The 24,014-nt window shown below is 39.3% G+C and overlaps 2 protein-coding genes across 2 annotated transcripts in view; both read left to right on the top strand.

Annotated features, from left to right (window-relative positions):
• Window positions 1–774: 774 nt before the first annotated feature.
• LOC146321377 (dynein axonemal heavy chain 11-like) lies at window positions 775–17,842 on the top strand. Its single transcript, XM_084725839.1, has 34 exons — window positions 775–969; window positions 1,101–1,496; window positions 2,174–2,506; window positions 3,471–3,725; window positions 3,816–3,985; window positions 4,066–4,288; window positions 4,416–4,532; window positions 4,635–4,721; window positions 4,811–4,969; window positions 5,183–5,266; window positions 5,395–5,553; window positions 5,659–5,781; window positions 6,418–6,540; window positions 7,529–7,753; window positions 7,837–7,928; window positions 8,031–8,157; window positions 8,271–8,423; window positions 8,514–8,747; window positions 9,973–10,104; window positions 10,532–10,692; window positions 10,812–10,968; window positions 11,081–11,226; window positions 11,307–11,423; window positions 11,808–11,946; window positions 12,117–12,209; window positions 12,299–12,493; window positions 13,225–13,302; window positions 13,391–13,523; window positions 13,646–13,773; window positions 14,087–14,235; window positions 15,203–15,353; window positions 15,454–15,585; window positions 16,844–17,017; window positions 17,609–17,842. The coding sequence occupies exons 1-34, from the start codon at window positions 826–828 to the stop codon at window positions 17,840–17,842; spliced, it is 5,523 nt and encodes a 1,840-aa protein (XP_084581965.1). The 5' UTR covers window positions 775–825.
• A 205-nt stretch (window positions 17,843–18,047) lies between these two features.
• Window positions 18,048–24,014, top strand: part of LOC146321376 (dynein axonemal heavy chain 11-like) — a 28,293-nt gene continuing 22,326 nt past the window's right edge. The window contains exons 1-9 of the mRNA XM_084726504.1: window positions 18,048–18,202; window positions 18,311–18,413; window positions 19,314–19,553; window positions 19,644–19,805; window positions 19,920–20,113; window positions 20,860–21,022; window positions 21,464–21,587; window positions 21,721–21,863; window positions 22,707–22,868. Coding sequence (XP_084582630.1) covers window positions 18,102–18,202; window positions 18,311–18,413; window positions 19,314–19,553; window positions 19,644–19,805; window positions 19,920–20,113; window positions 20,860–21,022; window positions 21,464–21,587; window positions 21,721–21,863; window positions 22,707–22,868 — 1,392 coding nt within the window. The 5' untranslated portion in view covers window positions 18,048–18,101. The remainder of the gene's footprint in view (window positions 18,203–18,310; window positions 18,414–19,313; window positions 19,554–19,643; window positions 19,806–19,919; window positions 20,114–20,859; window positions 21,023–21,463; window positions 21,588–21,720; window positions 21,864–22,706; window positions 22,869–24,014) is intronic.

Raw genomic sequence — 24,014 nt, 5'->3', positions numbered from 1 at the left:
AAAGGACATTTACTCTGACTGGTGTAATGGTTTGGAACAGGCCTGTCTGATCAACCTGAACCAGCCCCTTCTTACCAGAAATACCACATCTGGTCTGATCTCAGTCAACTTCAATCCAAAGGTATTTCACGATATTTCCTACAAACTAGAAAGCACTCATTATCTTGTCTAGAAGGGAACCCCATACTCACGAAAGATCTTGCGAGAGGGATAATTTTTAACCCAAACCATGATTTTTCCCTAACCCTGACCATTTTTGGTTCCTAAAATTACCCATATCATAACCATATCATTGTTACTTAATAAAACATAATTAGTTTATGCAACGTGCACAATGAAGAAACAAGTGCAAGTCTCACAACAGTTTCACAAATCTTGGATTCCCTTCTAGACATGACCAACAGTTATTGTGGAAGTATCCTCCAATGCTACATAATTATCTGACTTAGTGTAGTTGCGTCTTTCTCTTAAAAAATAACTTAATTTGTTTTCCTCACTGCTGACAGGTCGTCAAGATGGCTCAAAATTATGACCTCCTTTTTTATCTTTTTAGTTCACAAGCTTTGGCTGAAGAACAATATTTTCTTTAAGAATGCAAAACCCAGATGCGGATCATCCTTGGCTCAAACTGTATTTGTATTGTAATTTCTGTTTAATCAGTTAAAATTTGTTCACATGTTTAACATACTGCTGACAGACTTAGATGCAAACATGCAAAAACATAGGGAATAATTATTTGTTACTGCTATTTAATGTGAGTTATTATATTCTCCAAGGGATTCTAGTTGTGGAGACAAAACATTTTACTGCCACCCCACTGTGACTATGTATATGAGTTATTCACCATTTCCTTTCACTCCTCAGCTGACTGAAGTGTTGAAAGATGTGAAGTACATTCAGACTCTTAGTCAAATTGAGATCCCTGCAGCTGCAAAGACTGTTTTTGAGAAGCGTTTCATGTTCACAAAGGTAAGGAACTAACATATTTACACTCATGCACACTTGTTTGAGTTAAACAGTAAGCAATATGACTTTTTTGATCATGCTTTACATAGTCTGCACTTCAGATTATTTATTTTCTCCACACTTGTATTTTCCAGTATGTGAGCAGTCTGCAGTTACTAGTACAGTGGTACAACAAGCTAAAGCAAACAGTGCTGCAGGTGGAACTTCCTCTAATCAGAGCTGAGCTGGAGTCCATAGACCTGCACTTGACACGAGCAGAGTCTGACCTGACATGGCAGGATCCAGACAGCTGGAGCTTCATCAGCAACACCAAAGACTTGGTTCACGACCTTGTATGTCGAGTTAGTAGAGCCAAGGAAAACTGTGAAGCCATCCAGTCGATGATGAAAGGATGGAGCAAACAGGCCATGTTTTGCAGAAAGGACAACAAGAAAGGCTCGCTCATACAGCTAGAAGACAGAGAAGACCGTGTCAAAAAGAGGCACAGCTCCATGAAGAAGGATGGAGACTCTATCCACAAGCTGGTAAAGGTGTGTATCACAGGATTTATGATAATAAATCTTATACAACAGACCACAAGCAAAGCCAAAAAAATGGGTAAATATACAAAGAAATCGTTATCTGTTGTTGCTTATTTCTCTCTCACTAATATATTGTGCTTGTAGAACTTAGGCCTGTGGCCTTGTTCCTACAATAGAATCACAGTCATGCTGATAATCAGTACAACAGCACTCCCTCTCATGTGATATTGATTTATTATGCATTAAAGATTTTTCATGAATACTCGTGTGGCTGTACTGTAAGTAAATAAATATGAAATAATTGGAACAGTGTAATTCTCTGTCAGAGCAGATTTAAAGTATTTCTATACACAAGAAATTTAAAACCTACTTTATTTTCATTTAATCATTCATAAATTACACTTGTCTTTTGATAAGATGCTGCTGTTAGTTTTTGAGCTTCTTAAAACAAAATCAGTTATTTTTTTCTAGCATCAAAATGCTTTTTAAAATATATTTTAACATGTTTCAGTACTTGGGAAGCCACATAAATAAATATGCTCTAGTTATTCTGAAATAGTTAAAATCCCTCAAATTAAATGTGACTGCCTGCTCCATCTCTAGAAATCAAAAGTGAAACAAACTAAAGGTAAAAAAATGACTATGTTTGTGCTCACCATTTCTCTAATACCCTACCATTGAATCAGGAGAATATGGTCCTTTTCCATGCTGACCCTGCATCAGACTCATGGCAGTCCTACCTGGAGTATGTGGATGAAATGGTGGTAGAGGGGCTCTTCAGCTGCATCAGCCGCTCTCTTCAGTTCTTTGCGGACAACATGGAATCATGGCCAAACCAGACACCTCTGTTTGAGGCTCAATTGATGCTGAGGTGCTCGGGAATGGTCTTCCTTCCCTCACTGGAGCGAGATGCCGGGGATGGCCTCTATGAGCTGATAGAAGGACTGGTCGGAGACATATTCAAGACTTCAGTGAATATCAACAGAGTAGCTGCTCATCTTAGCGTGGAGAGCTACCAGGTACTACTTAGTGATTTGGTTCTGTAACCATCTGCTGCCTTTTCCCCTGTGCAGGAAAATAATTTCAAAGTTTTGCACCGTAAAATGTTTGAAATGGGACAGCACATGTGTTTTAACCTGCTTGGCTTACTAAATTGAAGAATCATAAGACATGAACAAGTTGACTGTTTTTGTCAGATAAGTCACCAAAGATTGAGTAATATGAAAATACTGCAGTTGCTCAGTAGATGGGGATGTCTTTACTTATGTGCTAAACGAGTCCCAATGTTACAGACTTTTTGATGTCTGTCTGTCAGACTTTGTCCCATATGAACAGTAAACGTGTGAATTCTTTGCGAGTGTTTGTTTATCGTAGACTTATCCCTACTGGAGCAAAGACTTTTGCTCCCAGTTCCAAATTCCTTTCTACAGCACTGTACACATCAGACAACAAACAACACACAATAACAACATATACAACATGAACAACACATAACAGACAGTTAGGCCAGCTTAGTGACACCTGTTATCTAAAGTGACCATGGCCACATGTTTATAGGCCTTAAACTTGTCCCTATTTCCAGTCTTATGGATGCAAAATATATGAATGTGTGTGGATGGAAGCTACATGAGATGTTGTCCAAGAGGTGCCAGAGGGGAATAAGAGTTGACTGGGTTGGGATGTTATTAGTTGTTTAATTAATTGAACTTGAAAAATGTAAGGTCAAGGGTGGTATCAAGTAAAATTTCTGTTCAAAATTTTGTAATGAAGAAGCATTCTATTTTGGAGTTAGGATTTTATAAAATTGGCATTGAAAAAAGTATCATTCAGGAATTGGTATTAAAGTCAGTGTATCAGTATCAAAAACTTTAAAATTACACCAATCCCTACTCTTCTATAGTGCTAATCTCTCTAAACCCATTTAGTGTACTCCTCTACAAATAGTCTCCTCATGTTATTTGTCATGTAATATAACTCTTACAGGATGTAATGGATGACATGCTAGATCTGTTGGACCTGAGACAGGAGATAATGGAGCGAGTGGAGAATGTCCTCAAGAAAGCAATAAATTACCAGAGAAAGTTTGACTGCTACACCCATCTTTGGCAAGATGACAGGGCTGAGTTTCTCAGCCAGTTTCTCCTGTATGGACGTGTACTTACAGCTGAAGAGATGGAGGCTTGTGGAGCAGATGCACTCCCTGAGAGCCCGCCTACAATCAATAACTTCAAAGAACAGGTAAAAGACTTTTTTAAATGACAGATCACATTTTACCCATATGTGGCAGGCATCTTAATTGTAATCTCTGCTGTGGTCTTAATTTTACAGATAGATTATTATGAGGATCTGTATGCTGAAATTGTAAAGCTCGAAGACTTTCAAGTGTTCAGTGGATGGTTTCGGGTTGATACCAAGTTCTTTAAAGTGAGCCTCCTGAACACTTTGAAGAAGTGGAGTTGGCTTTTTAAGGAACACCTCTTGACATATGTCACGAACAGGTAAAGTTCATTTCTACATGGCTGTTAAATGGAGACCGAACTGTAACATCAGTTCTCACTAAGCATTCTTTCCCATTCAGCCTTGATGAGCTGCAGATGTTTGTCCGAGCCACTGTAGAAGGGTTAGGACAGCCTGTGGCTAAAGGAGACCACCGTGGCTTGGTGGAAGTGATGAGTCACCTGCTGGCTGTCAGAGACAGACAGGCAGCCACAGACAAGATGTTTGAGCCTTTGAGAGACACGGTAATCCTCCTTGAACAATATGGAGTGACCATACCAGACCAGGTCTTTTCTCAGCTGGAGGTAAGGGAAAGAATGGATTAATGCTCCCATTTTTTGCCACTTTCAAGTACTAATTAAAACAATGTGATAACAAATCTAAATTCATTCACAATCGACCTTTGAAAAATTAAAACAGTTCTGTCTTTAGGAACTTCCTGAGAAATGGAGTGGGGCCAAAAAACTGGCTGTAGAAGTGAGACATGATGTGGCACCCATGCAGAATGCAGAAGTGATGGTTTTACGAAGACGATGCATGGCATTTGAGGTAAAAAGCTAGAGTAATCATATCGTATGTACACAGTGTTGAAGATATTGCATTGTATACCCCATTGTGATGACCATTAAAGTGATGCTGCTTGTTTTTTAGGTAAAACAAAGCAAATTCAGGGAGATGTTCAAAGTAATGGCACCCTTCACTTACAGCGCAGCTCACCCCTACATCAGTCTGGAGAAAGTAGGTGTTTAATCATTACTTGACAGGATTAAAATACATTATTCTATATTGTACAGCTTCTAAAACAGTTGCCATGTGTTGCTTTCTAGTCTGAAAAAGCAGTTCGAGACATGGAGAAAGAGGTAGCAGAGCTGCAGGAATCCGCAAATCTGTTTGATGTTACTATTCCTGACTACAGAGACATCAAGCTCTGCAGACGAGAGGTCACAGTCCTCAAAGAACTGTGGGACATTGTTGTATTTGTGCAGGTAAGTAGATTAATATTTTTTGTATATTTACATGTAACTATTCTGGATGAAATAGAAATACATTTGAAGGCCTCATCACACCACTCAATAATGCAATAACTTGACCACCGCTGTCCTCTCAGAGGCTGTCACTGATTCTTTGAATACCCCTAAATGTCCCCGTTGAGAACCCTCAGCCTATTGACCCCTCTGCATTTGTCTTTATCTTTACAGAGCAGTGTGGAAAACTGGACAATGACCAAATGGAGGCAGATAAACGTGGACCAGATGGATGCAGAATTGAGGAGGTTTGCCAAGGTGAGGTCACCAACAGTGCTACATCACACCAGCGCATCTCTCCTGCTGTCTTGCTGTCATGCACCATTGCTGTTTGTAACAGATGCCCCTAATAACTAATTATGTTTACCTACCTTCTGTTTGTGTAGGACATACGGAAGCTTGATAAAGAGGCCCGTGTGTGGGATGTGTATTCTGGGTTAGACCTTTATGTAAAGAACCTGTTGACGTCATTGCGGGCCGTGAGTCAGCTACAGAACCTGGCAATACGAGAGCGCCACTGGGTGCAGCTAATTAGAACAACGCAGGTGCGTAAGTACTCACAGTAGTGGTGTTACTATAGGGCAAGTCGTTTTTTCTTGCATGATAGAAATCTAAGACTTTGCATTATGAAAATATTTCTTTTGAAATAGATGAAGTTCACTGTGACTGACAACACCACCTTGGAGGACCTCTTGGCTCTGCAGCTCCATTTGCTGGAAGACGAAGTTCGTAACATAGTGGATAAGGCAGTCAAAGAAATGGCCATAGAGAAGGTACTTTTTCAATTATTAATAGATTGTGGTTGAACACATTAACATTAAGAGAGATTTTAGTTTTAATGACCAATTAATATGCAACATACTGGACCACACAGCTCTGGTAAAATATTATTACAAGCCAGCTCGTACTTTAAAAGGCTGTGGTGAAATATAGATACAGTAGGAGTAATAAACGCTATGTTACTTCCTAGCAAACTAAACATTACTCTGTATTGCTGTATGTTTTGGCAAGGGGTGTCATGATTCTCCAGATCCATGTTTCAATTTGGCTTTTGATTTTAATGTCACTTTGAACATTATTTCTTTTGCACTGACAACTACTGTGTATCGATGTTTCTACAGTAGCCCAGAATGGACAAACCAAATGCTGGCTCTAAATATGGCCCCCGAATGCAAAAGCTCACTGCTAGATGCCACTAAATCCTACTCGATGGTCCTTTAAGTGGATTATTTAGGATGAAAAGAATGACACTTAGTCTGAAATAACTAAAACTGGAGATGGATGGTTTCCATTGACCAGCTACAGTTACTATGTATGGTTTAGAAGTTACTCCTAAACTAAATATCCTTGTAAATACTTCAAGACTGTTTGTATTCAGGCATGGTACCATTGCGTTTTTTTAATTTCAGGTTGTGACACAAATAAGTCAAACATGGGCATCAATGGAACTTTCGTATGAAGATCATTACCAAACCTCTGTGCCACTGCTCAAATGCGATGAGGAACTTATTGAAACTCTTGAGGATCATCAGGTAAATACGGAAGTAACTCATACTGATATTGGAACTATGTGTGACTTCATTGTGTTGAAAAAATGCATGATGGTAGTAAAGCACAACAACAAGTTTTCAAGACCAGTTGTCTGTGAGAAGCACTGATAGTTAAGTGTTGAATAGAGATGAGAGTGCAGAGCGGGGCCGCCCCGTCTGACTGTCTAACAGCACAACTGAGAATAGAGAGGTCCCTATTGAGTCCTTAGATTTATAGCTGCTCTAGGACACTGGGCATTGTTGCACCGTGGCGCTCTTTGTACATGTACACCAGATGTATTGGGGGGTTATGGCCAGCAATTAGAAGTCATGCCACTTTAGTGCCGCCATCTTTGTGCGAACAGACTGTTTCCCTCCCCCGCTTGTTTTATGGCATGGCATACTGATGAGGTTTCATATGCACTGACATTAAACTGACATATGTTATGAGGTTAAAGGGATAGTTTGGATTTTTTGAAGTGGGGTTGTAAGAGGTATTTATCCTTAGTCACTGTATTACTTACAGTAGTTGGCAGACATTGGCTTTGTGGGTCTCAGCTGCCTCGATTGGTTAGTTTGTTTGCGAAATCTTCTGACCTCTGTGTCTCAGACAGTTAGTTGGTATTCATCAGAGTCACACAATAACACAAACAAACTAATCGATTGAGGCAGTGCTAGACCAGCAACTCTTGTGTCCTGCAATATAAAATTACGGGTTTTTGGGAATGGAGTCTGGTTGAGCAAGAGAGTGATATTTGGCTTATATGACAGCCGTTTCCCAGAAAAGTCAGTCTGACAGCAAGGTAAAGCAGAGAAAATATTCTAAATATAGCATACACTTAAAAGTAATTAATCAGAACTGTTTCTCAAAGTCATCACAGAAGGACTTTCCCTTGCCTCAGATTATGTGGAAGTAGGTGTATTTGAATCTTACATTAGACCAAATCCCTTTGATAGGCTATACTTACGTCTCTGTTTTCTCATCCTCAAGGTACAGCTCCAGGGCGTCTTTCAGAGCAAGCATGTAGATCACTTTCAGTTCCAGGTAGTGGAACTACAGAAGCAGCTGACTGTGGCTGACTCTGTGCTGATGGTCTGGATGGAGGTCCAAAGGACTTGGGCCTACTTGGAGAGCATCTTCAAAGGCTGTGATGACATCCGCCAACAGCTGCCTGCAGATGCACACAGATTCCAAGCGATAGATGCAGAATTTCAGGTCTGCACTGATATGCCAGTCACATAGTTGAGCAAATCCCACTGTTCTCATCATTGTAAACGTGGAGATTTTGTCTTTTTCAGGAGTTAATGTTGGACAGTTCTAAGACTAAAAATGTTATTGAGGCCACCAACAAACCTCATCTGCTTGAGATGTTAGAGGATCTACAGAAAAGGTTTTTTTTTTTTTTTTTTTTATCACATTACACTTTTATTGTACGTCTCACATTCTAATGGTTTATGTTAACTATTCCCATACTCTTTCTTTCATTTAACAGGCTGGCATTGTGTGAAAAAGCTCTTGCTGAATATCTGGAGACAAAGAGACTTGCCTTTCCACGGTTCTACTTTATTTCATCTGCAGACTTGCTGGACATCCTCTCTAAAGGGAGTCGTCCCAGAGAGGTACATTTATGTAGCATTTCCCTTCATTTTTTTAGTATTTATCCAGTGCCACGATCTCACCACTTCACCTGTCATAAGAAAAAATAATGACACTGTGTCTCTGTCTTTCGTAGGTGACTGCCCACCTCTCGAAATTATTTGACAGCATGTCAGATCTTGATTTTGCCAAAAACGAACAGCTGGATAATCCTAAATTTGCAGCAGGCATGTACAGCAAAGAGAGAGAATATGTCCCATTCCAGACTGAATGTCACTGTTTTGGGCAGGTAAGATTACATTCAGGATCAAAGAATCTGAATTTACATTTCACATTTTGTAAAATAACCCTAACTGATGGCAAAAATACTTAACATTAGGTGGAGACATGGCTTACGTGTCTGGAGGAGTCTATGAAAGAATGTGTCAGGGGTCACCTGTCTGAGGCTGTGTCCGTGTATGAGGACAGGCCCAGAGAGCAGTGGATTCTCGACTTCCCTGCCCAAGTGGCTCTCGCTGGATCTCAGATCTGGTGGAGCAATGATATGGAGCTCGTGTTTAAAAGACTGGAGGAAGGATTTGAGTCTGCACTAAAGGACTACAACAAGAAACAGGTCTGTTTTTATGATATGTTATATGAGATGTGCTAACACTTTCACTAATAAATTTCAATTAATGACGGTGTGGTTGGCTAGAAAAGATGACCAAGACCCAAATAACAAGGAACATTTTTGTAAACATTGGCTTAATGGGGAACTTTGGCAAGAGGCACAGTGTTTAAGAGACCTCATCTTGAGGCTGCTGAAGCATCGTTTAAAAATATTGGGCCACATAAATTTGACAGATACAGTTAAAGATAACTTAAACAAATCTTGTTCATTGGCAGAGGGGTATGGTTTCAGTGCATTACAAATTATGATGTGCTGAATTAGACCATAATTTTGCTAGGTTCATGCTATATTTTGAAATAAGAATAACTCCTTACAAAATTAGGATCCAGTACAACACCAACACCAACCATGGCCTCAAGAATTACATAAACAAGTTTTTTATTACTGTCAATTTTATCATAGCATCAATTAATGTGCTAATTGACAGTTGGTGTAAAATGCATTATTGCGATAAGATTTAATTTTAGGAAATAGTTATAGCCTTCATTTTATTTTATTTATGACCTTACATTACATTACATATACAGGTATATATATTTTAACGTAAAAATAGAATTGCATTAAATTGATTTGTGTATAAACTGAGTGAAGTGGCAGTTGCTTAAGACGATGGACATGTTTTCCATAACGCCGTCATAATCACATCAGTCAGTGACCTAAGATGAGTTTGTAGAGCCTTGTTGTGAGGGCTACTCGCAGCTGTTTTATCACTCTTGTCAGTTTCATCAGCACTATTTAAGGTTAGCATGCCCTTGGTTGCTGTTTGAATAATCTCTCTCTCCCTTCACTCTGTGCTGCACTGATTAGATCTGGTGTCACGCAGGACTCGTAACAAGTGATGTTTTAGTCAAAACAAGAAGACAAGACAACTTCTGATTGTCTTCAAAGTCTTAGCCCTTGACTAGTGTTTGACAGCATTTCTGTCAAATCATCCACACGGTCAGCATTCATATACAGACTGTGTATGTTGTTGTCATGCAGTTGTAGCTACTTTTAATGACTTGGAATACTTAGCAATACAAGTGAGACAGGAAATTTGAACAAAATAATGTTATATTAGATTGTTGCCACTTAAGTCTCAAGTGTGAATTTAAATAGGTGCTCTTGTCTTAACTTCTGTTTATTTTTCTCAGCATTGCTTTGAATCTGTTTTCTGTCCCTCTTCCAGATTTCTCAGCTGAACCTGTTGATTGGCATGCTGCTGGGAGAGCTCAGCTCAGGCGACAGGCAGAAGATCATGACTATATGCACTATTGATGTCCATGCTAGAGACATTGTTGCCAGCCTCATTACTCAGAAGGTAATGACAATTAAAGCATCCCCTCAATCAGGAAATCCTTTTCATCTGATTGAGCTAATGTTGGTATTATAACACATTTTACTCATCATAGGTGTGTAAAATAACTTAAAATTTGCTTTTCTATGGTTTGAATATAATAAAATGAAAATCACAACTCCTATAGAAACAGTTCAATTCTCTATTTGCAACATATATACAGCAAAAAAAAAAATTCTCCCAAAAATTTGAGTTAGCAATTAAAATAACATGACAAGCCTGAATAAGAGCAGTATAGATTCTGCCTTCACTTCATTAAAATGTATAGACTAAAATATAGACTATAGGCTTGGACTAAGACAAATTATTAACCTGCTGCTCATTTTTACCATATTTTGTGTGACATATGATCTCTTTAACATAGTTTAAAAGCAGTAATTTATGTTCACAGGTCACCACCTCACAGGCCTTCCAGTGGCTTTCCCAGCTGCGACATTGTTGGTATGAAGAGCAGCGTCACTGCTTCATTAACATCTGCGATGCTCAGTTCCTTTACTCATATGAGTATCTTGGCAATACGCCACGTCTTGTTATCACTCCCCTCACAGACCGGTAACCCTGCTGCTTTTCTGTTTTCACTCTATGCATATAAAGTTTCAATACATTAGCAAATACAAAGTTCAACAGCACTTTTGTGTTTCTCTGTGTGCTGTTGCCATGGGCATATGTAGGTGCTACATCACTTTGACTCAGTCACTCCATCTGACCATGAGTGGAGCCCCAGCAGGCCCGGCTGGAACAGGGAAGACCGAGACGACTAAGGATCTTGGCAGAGCGATGGGCGTCATGGTGTACATCTTCAACTGTTCTGAACAGATGGACTACAAGGTGTGAAATTCAATGGACATAATCATAATCAGAATTATTCCCATTGGTCAGTTTATGTCTTGATGAGATGTTTCAGTAAGCTTGCAAAAATGTAATTTTTGTCTATGTTCAGTCAATTGGAAATATTTACAAGGGTCTGGCCCAGACGGGAGCGTGGGGCTGCTTTGATGAGTTCAATCGTATCGCTGTGGATGTTCTGTCAGTTGTAGCAGTGCAGGTCAAAACTATACAGGATGCCATTCGCTCTAAAAAGAAAAGGTAAGCAGTTGAAGCTGATTAAATGATTCCTATGTGCTGTCACAAAGAAAAGTGAGTTAACGCCCTATGCAACCACACAGGTTCCTGTTCCTGGATAAAGACATTGTCTTGAAGCCATCTGTGGGGATTTTCATCACCATGAACCCAGGCTATGCAGGCAGGACAGAGCTACCCGAGAACCTCAAGGCCCTTTTCAGGTATGGTACAGTAGCTTAAAATAAAATAACATTAAATTGACTAGAACTTAATGCCAAAGGAAATTCTTGTGCCAGAGATTATAGTGACATAAGAACAAAAACAATAGAGTAATAAATAATGAGTTTATAAAAAGTAAATGCAAACCCAGTGCACAATGGAGAAGTAAACTAAAATCAGCTAAAGGAGACAAGTAGTACTGGCAATGATATTGAAAGCAATATTGGCAGTGAAAAGTTAAAAAAAAACAAAAAAACTAATACCTTAACGTGCAGCAACTCTGGCAGGCTGTTGCCCAGGACAGCACCAAGGGCAGCCATGTTTAGTTTATATTGTGCCTTAGCTAAGCATGAAGTTCTTTCTGCAATGTTTGTGTCCTACTGTAGACCCTGTGCCATGGTGGTGCCTGACACAGAGCTTATTTGTGAGATAATGTTGGTCGCAGAGGGCTTCCGTGGTGCTAAGCTTTTAGCCAGGAAGTTTATCACTCTGTACACTCTCTGCAAAGAACTGCTCTCCAAGCAGGTAGGAGAAAAGCCCTTGATCCCACTGTTATATTTCATAATATTGGATTAGAGTAAAGAGCATTACTAATGAATCATTTCAGGTATGCCTCAGGAGCACAGTGATCCATGAAACCAATTAATAAATTTTAGTACTATTCACATCTGTACTGTCTATAATTTTTCCATTAGGACCACTATGATTGGGGTTTGCGCGCTGTCAAGTCCGTTCTGGTTGTGGCAGGTTCACTGAGAAGAAGAGACAAGAGTAGGCCAGAGGATCAGGTAATATATATGTGTATTTCATCTCACAGTCACAAGAGGAGGATGCATTGTCTTACATAATCTTACATAAGTGCGCTTTACTTCCCCAGGTGCTGATGCGTGCATTGAGGGACTTCAACATGCCTAAAATTGTGACAGAGGATGTGACTATCTTCTTGGGACTGCTGGGAGACCTATTCCCAGGCCTGGAGGTGGAGAGAGAGAGAGACTGTGAATTTGAAAAGGCAATCAGAAAGACCACAGTGGAGCTCCGACTTCAACCTGAGGAGACTTTCATGCTTAAGGTTTGACTTCATATGGAGAATAAACAGTTCAAATGGGCACTGAAGTGGTTTCTCACAGCACCTAAACTGAATGAACAAAAAACAAAAAGCTAAGCTGAGACATGTTTTGCTGTCATTTCTTGTTTTGGGTCTTCTGTTCTCTTTTCATCTGCTGTATGAATTAAGGGTTCATTGCTCTTTGAAAGGGTGTAGTTCCATTATAATGCAATTGTATTATCATTATATCAGTGGCAGTGGTCTCAATTGTGATAAATAATATCATTTCATCATTATATTGTCCAACAGAAGTAGTTATTGTGACAGGCCTATACCTGGCCAATGGTTAATGGGCCAATGTGTAAGACTTTCTGGGATTTTTTGGCAGAATGTAGCAGAAATTGAATAAAACTATTCTTAAGTATGTTTTCATTAGCGTATAATCACCTGAAAATAAGAATTGTTGCATTTTTGTAACTGTAGAATGAGGGTCCTCTTTCATGGAGGCTGCCATTTTGCACCACCATGCTTGTGTTATCCCAGAATAGACAAACCAAACACTGATTCTAGAAATGGCCTTTGACATTTTTCATGACTTTTGCAGCCAACGTAGTTTCTCCTACTCACACTTAAGGGGGAAAGTGAGAAAAGGTGTTTGCAGTCAGCAAGATCACTACTAGATGTCCATAAATCCTACACACAGGTCCTTTAAGTGCAGAATGAGAGAATGTTTTTCTTAACATTCATTTTGTCAGGTGGTACAGCTGGAGGAACTCATGGCAGTGCGACATTCTGTCTTTGTTCTTGGAAATGCAGGGACTGGGAAGAGCCAGGTTGGATTTTATTTCCTTATTTTGATAGAAAATGTTCAATTAATTTTTGTAAGGTACATCAAATGTCAGGTATTCATCTTTTCAACAGATATTGAGAGTTCTCCATAAAACTTATGTAAACTTGAAGAGGAAGCCTGTTTGGAATGACCTCAATCCGAAGGCAGTGGACAGAGATGAATTGTTTGGGTTTATTCATCCTGCAACTCGAGAGTGGAAAGATGGTAAACAGAGCTGGTTTTGAATAAGAATAACAAAATTTAGAACACATGAACCAGTGCTAGCTCATACTAGGTGCTTATACATTGTAATCTCAGTTGTTTGTGTTCTTCAATCTCTGTTTAAGGTTTGTTTTCATCACTGATGCGAGAGCAAGCAAACATCTCCCACATAGGACCTAAGTGGATTGTGTTGGATGGAGACATTGATCCGATGTGGATTGAATCACTCAACACAGTGATGGATGACAACAAGGTACCTCCCTCCTGTTCACTCATACACTGTTGTGCAACACATAGCAACCAAGGTGGTATAGATAGAAAAAGATGTTTCTTTCCCCCTCCTTCAGCAATCACTTCCTGGTGTGCGAGTACTTGGAGGTCTTTTTCCAGAGCAATGAATCATGTCACAGTGATCTTGTGCCTTTGAAATATTCTAAAGCAAGTCTGTCAAACCCGATGAGATATGAAAGTGTTTTCCCTATCGTTTGGGTAGAGTCTTGTCTGTCATGTTGACCATTCAAATGTTGCGATAAGTGGAACCCATAATACTTCATAACATCTTTTAGGTCCTGACTCTGGCCAGTAATGAACGTGTGCCTCTCACTTCCTCCATGAGACTGGTGTTTGAAATCAGTCACCTAAGGACGGCCACTCCTGCTACTGTGTCCCGAGCAGGAATTCTCTATGTTAACCAGCAGGACCTGGGCTGGAACCCGTGAGTTCTCACAATATCACAGTATTTTTGAGGTTTCAGTCCAACACTGTTGTTGTGTATCAGGTCTCTGTGCTTGTTACACTAAAGTGATTGTATTATGTGAAACTGAAGGGTGCCTCCATAACATTAGTTCTAGTAATAATATTTTTTAAATATTTTGTGCCCAAAAGACACTACCTGTATTTACATGAACCCCGATACTATGCTAATAATCAGAATATTAGCCTAATTAGAGCAAAAAAGTCTCATGTAAGCACCTCAGTTGGAGGAGACTGGCCCAATCAGAAGGACTTTTCAATCGGATTGAAAGAGGGGTGTAAACATTTGATAGTGTGTTCAGTAGGAAAGTATTAGTGCCTGATAACCAATTTAATCTAATCTTTTTTCCCTGATTGGAATAAACATATTTTGCCTGCACTCTGTTTGCCCCATGTGGAAGTAACATCAGGTGACATGAACATGTTTGTTCATGTCACCTGATGTGACGGTAGCAAAACAAAACTGGCCTATAACTGAAACAATTTTTCTGTTGGAGACCTTAAAAGATTTGAGATTGTTGAATGCTCAGTAACTGAAAGGCTTGAAACAACAATTAAAAAAAAATATTTTAAAAGATGAACAAAGCTGAAAACCATCAAACCATCAAATAAAAAACAGCCCAAATGCTTCTTCTTCTTCTTCCAATATATTTCCAGCAGATTAGATGCTTTTCAGCAGGCAGAACCGCCTTGCCCTTGTCAACAAAGTTATATATATTATATTATATTATGGGCTTTTGGGCATGTGAATGCACATTATTGGATCACTTTATTATAGCATCTTTATCATCTAAACGGTCAAATTGGGATCTCTAATCAGAATGAGGATAACTGAAGAAAGAGACATTTGTAATGAAAGTATATGTAACTGCAGCAGCTGATTCAGATCAGCATTGCGATATGAAATTATTCCTTTATTTGTTGCTCAGGTACGTTGCCAGCTGGATTGACCAACGAGAACGGCAGACAGAGAGGGCCCACCTCACCATACTGTTTGAAAAATATGTTCCACGTTGTCTAGAACAGATGAGAAACACCTTCAAGACCATCACTCTTATCCCAGAAAACTCTATGGTGCAGGTATACAACATGCAAGCATGCATAGTGGAATTTATTGTACTTTTGTATGCCTATGCAGTCAGCAAATCACAATATAATGAATTAATTTCTTCTTGCTCAGACTCTCTGCACTCTGCTCGACTGCCTCCTAACACCAGAAAATGTTCCATCTGACTCTCCACGTGAGCTCTACGAGACCTACTTCACCTTTGCCTGCATCTGGGCTTTTGGTGGAGCTCTGTATCAAGATCAGGTATTGCTTTGGTTTGATGCAGGTAGATGAAATTGAATATGGAATAACAACTCTACCTCCATTTTCTTATATACGCAAACATTTTGATTGTAAATTCAGATAACTAGATACTTTATTCATCCCTGGAGGGCAATGGGCATGTCACAGCAGCCGTACATAAAGAAACACACAGGATAAAGAAGAGTGCAGAAACAAATGTCCAACATAAGTACAAACATCAAAATGGAGTCAGGTTGAACTGAAACTATTAATTGATTCATCAGTTAGTTGTCAACTAGTAAATTAATCAGTTAACAATTTTGATAATTAATTCATCGGTTTGAATATTTTTTAAGGAAGTATTATTTATTTATTTATTTAGCACAATAACAGAAGAAATGCACTAACAAGAGAATTAAAAGAAGCAAATTGTGCAGGTGAGATTTAAAAAAAAACCTTGAAGGCTTATAAAAGAAATCTCACCTTAATAAGAATTATGCATTCAAAAACCACAAAAATGAGCAAACAAGCAACTATAGGGTCAAAGAACAAACATAAAGTGAGCTATATAAATCAAGACACAACATAAACTAAATAAAATGGTGCATTGAAAGTATGTGATCATACTTTCTGCTGATCAGAAATGAATGAATCCTCATACATATTCACACTTTGGGAGCAATTTTGGGTTCTGTATCTTGCCCAAAGATACTTAGACATGCGGACTTGAGGGAGCCAGGGGTCCAACCGCAGATCTTCTGTTTGGTGGAAAACTGCCTCTTCTGCTGAGTTGCAGCTGCCTCAACCTGTGCTCTTTTAGTGTATGCATGTAAGTATACAAATTACTGTAAGTTATGAAATTATAAGTGAAGTGATACATACCAACTTTAAGGACAATTTGGAGACATGAGTTTTAACATAATATACTCTGCAGACGTGTTTGTGTCCTAATAAAGTTAATAAAGCTTAGTTTTATTTCTTGTGTGCTCAAAACTCAACATTTGTCCCTGTTGGACAGTGTTATTGGATACTTTGTCAGTACTCCTGGTAAAAGTCCACCGAGTTCCAGTCAATCTTAGCTTTGTCTTTGTTCTGTCATAAATGTATAAATATAGGCTGAGGCCTTTATTGAGGGCCTTTTGTTAAGAGACATGTCAAGAGTGTCAAGTGACCAAGAATAAGACGAGCTAAACTGTCAATCATTTGGACTAATGGCAGGGTTGTCTATTGAAATGGTATGAATTAATGCATGATATTATATCTTCCATGATTTTCCCAGCTCTGTGATTACCGGGTAGAGTTCAGTCAGTGGTGGACCAAAGAAATGAAGACGGTGAAACTACCAGCACAGGGGACTGTGTTTGACTACTACCTTGACCCTCAAACCAGACGGTTCTTGCCCTGGAGTGATACTGTGCCTCTCTTTGAAATGGAAAGTTGTACACCATTACAGGTAGGAACACACAAGCTGCTATAAATATCAAAGAGTAGGACTCTTCATGTAACTCCACAAACACAGACTTTTAAAATAATCATATACATAATCACAAGAAGCAACCTTCTTAAAGAAAAATAACCAAAAATGAACAATACAGGCATATTAAAAATGCATGTCTGCCTCAGTGAACATAATAAGAGAGGGTAAAGTCACATCATGAGGTTATGGCAGGGGTGCTAGAATGGATGATAGGCTTTCCACTGTGTCTGATTACCATCTACTACACCCCATACCAGACTGTGTGGGGGTGAAGGCATGAGCAACAAGGCTTGAGCTATCACCCACGCTCTATTGTCTTTCTTTATGCTCCTGCGTACAGCTGTGAATGCTCCAAAGGCTCTTGCTGAGCCGTAATTAGTAGGGTTTTGTTCTGAGCAAATGATGCTATTATGACAGAATAGTTGTGGTGTACTGGGGAAATACAAGAAATTATAAATCACATACAATTCACTGAACACATGTCTGTCAATAAATCACACTCAAAGAAAGCCATAATAACTATGTATGTTTCTGTTCTCTGTCTTCCTGCTGTTTCTATGATTGCAGGCTGTTCTGGTACACACAGCAGAGACCGTGCGTCTTCGGTACTTCATGGACTTGTTGCTGGAGAGGAGACAGCCAGTGATGCTTGTGGGGAATGCTGGAGTGGGAAAGACTGCACTTGTCAGGAACAAGTTAGACTGTCTGCCAGAGAGTTACATGACTACAAAAGTACCCTTCAACTACTACACTACCTCCCTCATGCTGCAGGGTGAGTGGGGTTTTTTGATTGTTCCATAGCACATCATGTAAACTGTAGCACCATCTGCTGGTAATGTGCTGACCTTGAAAGCTTTACCCTCAGGTGTTTTTGCAATCATGACATTCTCACATTTCAAAAGTTTGATCAATTTTATTAGGGTAATATTATTGTAGCTCTTGTATGTGTTACATAGTTTTAGTTTGGTTGATGTTCAGTTTGCTTTCTCTTGAAGCAATTCTGGAGCAGCCATTAGAGAAAAAAGCAGGCAGGAGCTACTCCCCTGTAGCCAACAGAAGGATGATCTACTTCATAGATGATATGAACATGCCAGCTGTTGACAGTTATGGAACAGTGCAACCTCACACACTCATACGCCAGCATCTGGATTATGGGCACTGGTGAGAGGACCCCACTTAGTACCAGTTTATCATTTGTATGTTTGAGCCACAGCATTAAACATTTTGCCAAACTATGGTGTGTTATGCTTATTAAACCTCCCTTTGTAGGTATGACAGACAGAAACTGACCCTAAAAGAAATACACAACACCCAGTATGTTGCCTGCATGAATCCAACTGCTGGGAGCTTCAGTATCAACCCCAGACTACAGGTATGTTTCTCATTGAAATTGCCCTTAATCTTATTTTCTGGTGATGCATGTAAGGCATAGTTCAGGTTATTTGAAGAGAGGTTGTATGAGGTACTTATCAATAGTAAGTGTAGTGTTGCCTATGGTAGATAGCAGTCAGCACACCCTCAGTTTGGCGAAGCAGCGAGAATACTGATAGAGGAAGCAAAACAATGTACTGCTGTGGACAGGGTCAGCAGCAAAACATATTTTACCAACCTAGAAAAGACCCACTTTTCACCACTTAATCTTGCTGGTAAACAGCTTTTTTTGGAAACTGCTATATAAGCCAAAAATTACTTTCTTCAAATAAGCCAATTCTTGCTCACAGAACACAGGGGTTGGTGGTCTACCACTGCCTCAATTGGTTAGTGTGTTTGTATTATTGTCTGACTTGTATAATGGTGGTTCCCCATCAGAAAAGGCTGTCTGATGGCAAAGTAAAGTAGTAAAGTATTCTAAATATAGCATACATTTAAAGTGATGCCGGGTGGCTAAAATAAATTCATCTTCTTCATCTTGTTTTTCCTTCTTTGTACTTGTTTGCACAGAAAAGGATAAACATATTGAGGAAGAATTTTCAGCAGCTGATCTTTAATCTCCAGTGTGGTTTAGAGCATAAATAAAACATGTAACAGATTTCAACATAATTTATGCTCAAGTGGCAGCATGGTGAGGATATATTATTAATGTTGTAGCAGTAGATTAGTAGCAGTTTAAAAACATATTTCCAAATAAATTAGTTTTAAAGTGTTGGCTAAGGATCTTGCAGAAGTTGTTGGGGTTACATTTAAGTCATCCCTAAACTAGCATCTTTTACTAATTAAGATCATACACTGCTATATATTTTCTGAGATATGGTTGTGCCTTTGCTCTTTACAGAGACATTTCTCAGTGTTTGCAGTGAACTTCCCCTCATCTGAGGCTCAGATGTCCATCTTTAGTCAGATCCTCTGTGGCCACCTGAAGCAGCAGCTTTTCAGTCCGCTGGTTCAGAGGAGTGCTCCAACTGTAATCCAAGCTGCCATAACTCTTCATCACAAGATGGTTCACAGCTTTCTGCCCACAGCCATCAAATTTCACTACACATTTAATCTGCGAGACCTGTCTAACGTCTTTCAGGTAGCGCTGACAGCAAGAAATTTGTGCAATTTGACTTTTGAATTGAAAACTGGAAAGTCAGATATTGATATGATATTCTGTGTTATTCAGGGCATCCTGTTTGCTGGACCTGAGAGTATGAAAGAGAGCACTGACCTGGCACTGTTGTGGCTCCACGAGTCCTGCAGAGTGTACTCAGACAGACTGGTAGATGTCATGGACCTGCAGCTCTTCCGGAAGCTCCAGATGGAGACTGTGCATGAATGCTTTGAGGTGCAATACAGATTCTGATAAATAGTGTAAACCGTATAAATTTCTGTTCTCCCCCTTCAGATAGCAACATTGACCGGAAGATTTAAATGATTTATTATGCTTGTCCTCTTCCAGGGACTGGAGGACAAAAAGGTGACAAAGCAGCCCCTCCTCTATTGCCACTTTGCCCAAACTGGTGATGAAGCCTCCTACATTCCTGTTACAGACTGGTCTGTGCTCAGGTCCATCCTGACAGATGCCTTGGAGAGCTACAATGAGCTCAATGCAGCCATGAATCTGGTTCTGTTTGAAGATGCAATACAACATGTGTAAGTAAACTGGTTCCCATATTATTATACTAATTATAATGATCATAGTATACTGGGTAAAATATTAAGGTAAGTGTTGGGCATCCAAAATTAACCCTAATACACCTTACACACATTAACTAAAGCTAGAGCTTATAAACATGACATTAAAATTGTAAGAAAAGGACATAAGCAATTTTAGTAAATATACATTTCAGAAATTTGATCTTAAACATCCAACTCTCTTCTTGTAATTGTTTTACATAACTGTATTTATCTATCAAACTATCTTATTTAGGTTATCTATATAACTGTACTTTAATTCATATGGCAGTTTAATCTAACTTATATATCAAATTCCATCCATAGATGTGAGGTTTTAACATTTTTAGTAGCTAATTTTGTGTTGTCTTTCTCTATTATGTATATAATAGTATGTATGTATGTAGTATGTATGTATATATATTTGTTGTTGTTTTCTGTTGTTTGTTTGTGTAACTGACTGAATGTCACCGTAAATTAGGGTCACCCCTGAATGATATCTCAAGTACAAATAAAGGTTGAGTGAATGAACAAATTAAGATGGCCATTTAATGGAGGAAACCAAGTTATAACTTGTGAGTTACTGACATACTGTAGGTTGAAATCATCCATGCTGCTGACGTGCAGACAACTTATTAACGTGTTTAAATACAGTCTGTATAGATTCATAACATTTGGTTGGATAGAGATGTTTGGTGGCATAACAAAGATTGTGCTGTTACCAGCTGTCGCATCAGTCGTATCCTGGAGTTTCCAAGGGGTCATGGCTTACTGGTTGGGGTCGGGGGCAGTGGGAAGCAGAGCCTGACTCGTCTGGCTGCCTACATATCCTCTGTGGAAGTCTTCCAAATCACTCTGAGCAAGGGTTATAGCATCCAGGACCTCAAGGTAAATACTAATGTTGTTAATACGTTGCAGCCGAACGGATATCAAGCACAGTTATAACCTCATAAAATGTGCTCTTATGAAAATGTACAACCTTTAAGTGATCCATCACTTTTTATAATTTGCTTAAATCAAGAAATGTCTAGATCAGTTTTCCTTCCGTCTTCAGGCAGGATATTGATGTAATTCAGTTTTTTTCCCAACCGATGCATAAACTTGTCAGATACTATTTAAAGCCACAGGGAAACATTTCAATATCTCATTGATGAAGCAAGTTTGTCAATGTAATCATTTAATAGCCTCTTAAAAAATCAAAGCTCTATCATGGGACTTGTGCTGTTCCATTGATTATTGTTGAACAATTTGAAATTCTTTAATGGACTCTATATCAGTGGGACCACTATGCAGAAAGGGTCCATTCATTGCATGTGTGGTTTTATTCAGATGGATCTAGCAGGCTTGTTCCTCAAGACTGGAGTGAAGAACCAGCGTGTGGCTCTGCTCCTTACTGATGCACAGATACCTGATGAGCGGTTTCTGGTCATTATAAATGACTTGCTGGCATCAGGTCAGACCCAAACTCCATAATGTTCATACTGTTTCTGCATCACTTATAAAAACTTACTCAGTCTTTGAAATCATTCTGTATCTGAGAGCTACAGCTTGTCAGTCTATGATTCTGACTGTGCCTTTCCCACCAGGAGAAATTCCTGAACTCTTCAGTGAGGAGGAGATTGAAGGAATTGTGTCGGCTGTGAAAGCTGAGGTCCGAGCCCTGGGCTTGCTGGACAGCAGGGAGAACTGCTGGAGATTCTTTACTGACCGAGTGCGACTGCAGCTCACGGTATAGTCTTTTCAAAGAAGACATAATTCTCTAGTTCTTCCAGCCCAATCAGTCTGAAAAATGAGTTACTGATATGTAATGGCCTTTTCAGTCAAACAGATTTTGTCTTGATGTTTTCAATTATCTGTCACCACTGTTTTGTGATGTCTAGGTAAGCTACTTTCTGTCAACATCTTATTGTTTCTCAGATTTTGAGATTAAAATAATCTTGGTGTAACCCAGTCCAAGAGTGGTTGGAAATTGTTCTAAAATGCAGTTTTTACATGGCATCAACAACACGTTATTCATATACTGTAGCCTGTAATAAAACAAACAAACATATATATGTGTGTGTGTACAAGATTATTTTCAAGAGCACTTCACAGCCAACATTCACAACAAGACATTAATGAGAAAATCTTACACATACTCCAGCATGTTTGAGCCAGAAAATTAAAAGCACAGCTGCTGTGTAATGTTATTAAATATGTTTGACAAGCTGAATTAACAGAGCCAGACAAACTAGGGGGTTAAAAGGAAGGAAATTCTTGTCTCAGTCTACAAGCATGCCATCCAGCTAGTCTTTGCGCCAGGGCCTCTGGTAGCGTCACCGTCTGCTCAGACCAACTGGGAATGTGGCTGCCTGTCCACATGCCAAGTTGATGAAAGTGGGGGCACAGAAGGCTGCCAGTTATGGTTTCCCTTTTGGATGCATCTGTGATATCTATGACTTGTGTTAATTTTCCTGTGTGTGCTTGGCTGCATATCTTGTCATGCTGGAGTGGAGCTGGATTTGTACAGGCCTGTTTGTGTACAGTGTGTGTGCTTGGGTGACTCTTTGTCTCCCTGCTTTCATCTTTGTAGGTGGTACTGTGTTTGTCACCCGTCGGCAGTTCCCTTCCTGTTAGGGCCCGTCGATTTCCTGCTCTCGTCCAGTGCACCTCCATTGACTGGTTCCATCCTTGGACCTCAGAGGCTCTGCAGTCGGTCAGCTACAGGTTCATCCAAGAAATCGAAGGCATTGAGGTCAGGCCTTTGAACCCAAGTACTTTATCTCACCTCCTCTCTCATCCTAATAGCCAAATCCTGAATGGGATGATATTTTGTGGCTCCTATTTTCATGTGAACTATATAATATTATTGCAGATATCAGTATTGGCTGTCATAAATGCATCTATGGTTGTGACATACAGTACAGTATCCTCCTGAGGTTTCTCATGTACCTCCTTTACCCCAGACTGAGTTAGACTTTAATGAACACCTTCTAATTACTACAGTGCAGCTGGATTAACGTCTCCATAGATCCCTCATCATTAGTTCTCTGCTGAGGTACTGACAAATTGCTGAACACATGCCTGGAGACTCACAGTGAGTGCAGGCATATCATTGTTTTCCATCATAGCAATGGAACGATCACAACCCGGAATCATTTATGTTAATGAGAGAAGAGTGATTAAGCACATAACGACCCTCTAAGGAGGCACAGCTGTCACAACCAGGAAGTGTCATCACATATGTGAACATGTGCCAGACTTTTACTCTCCACTGTTTGTGTGTGTGTGTGTGTCTGTCCATGTGTGGATGTTCGTGGATGTGTCCTAATAGTAGCTGTAATACTTAAGAAGCTGTGATATTATTAGAGCAGTAATACTTTAGTACAAGTAGGAGAGGCAACTTCAGCACCATCTTTGGGTCAGATTACTTTGAAAAGCAGTTAGTTATTAAATACAAATTACATGGCATTTTTAGTAATTAGTAATGTAATCAGTTTGATTACAGAAACATGTAATGTAATCTGAATACTTCTGGATATAGTTTTAAAATTAAAGATGGGTAAACTATGTAAATGTATGCTGGCTAAACTGTCCACTGTTAAATAATGGTAAACTCCTGAAAAAGTGAGTAAACCCAATGTTGCATTTGAGATAGGTGGGTAAACTGCATTTTATACTTATATTACTAAAATCAGCAGGGCTAATGCAATCAGCAATATAACATTAAGCTGGGTGGGCTGGCAAAGTTATCAAACATTGACTCACAAATTCAGTTGACTAATTGATTTACAGCCAAAACATGCTGTGGAAGATCAGCGACAGATTAGACTTAAACAGCACCAAGAGCATTCCAAATGTTTGCAATCTTTTTTTATTGCATGTTTTTTTCAGTTGCTGA

The sequence above is a fragment of the Lutjanus erythropterus genome, chromosome 9 (genome assembly GCF_056507025.1).
Source record: "Lutjanus erythropterus isolate fLutEry1 chromosome 9, fLutEry1.hap2, whole genome shotgun sequence".
NCBI lineage: Eukaryota > Metazoa > Chordata > Actinopteri > Lutjaniformes > Lutjanidae > Lutjanus > Lutjanus erythropterus.
Note: the sequence above shows the minus strand (reverse complement) of the source record. Positions and strands in the feature narration are given on the sequence as shown.

What these genes read in the sequence shown, in the direction of transcription:
- LOC146321377 (XM_084725839.1), top strand. Translation starts at nt 826, where the DNA reads ATGTATATGAGTTATTCACCATTTCCTTTCACTCCTCAGCTGACTGAA. An exon ending in AAGGGAGTCGTCCCAGAGAG is followed by an intron (nt 8,158 to 8,270) that starts GTACATTTATGT and finishes TGTCTTTCGTAG; the next exon opens with GTGACTGCCCACCTCTCGAA. An exon ending in AACCTCAAGGCCCTTTTCAG is followed by an intron (nt 11,424 to 11,807) that starts GTATGGTACAGT and finishes GTCCTACTGTAG; the next exon opens with ACCCTGTGCCATGGTGGTGC.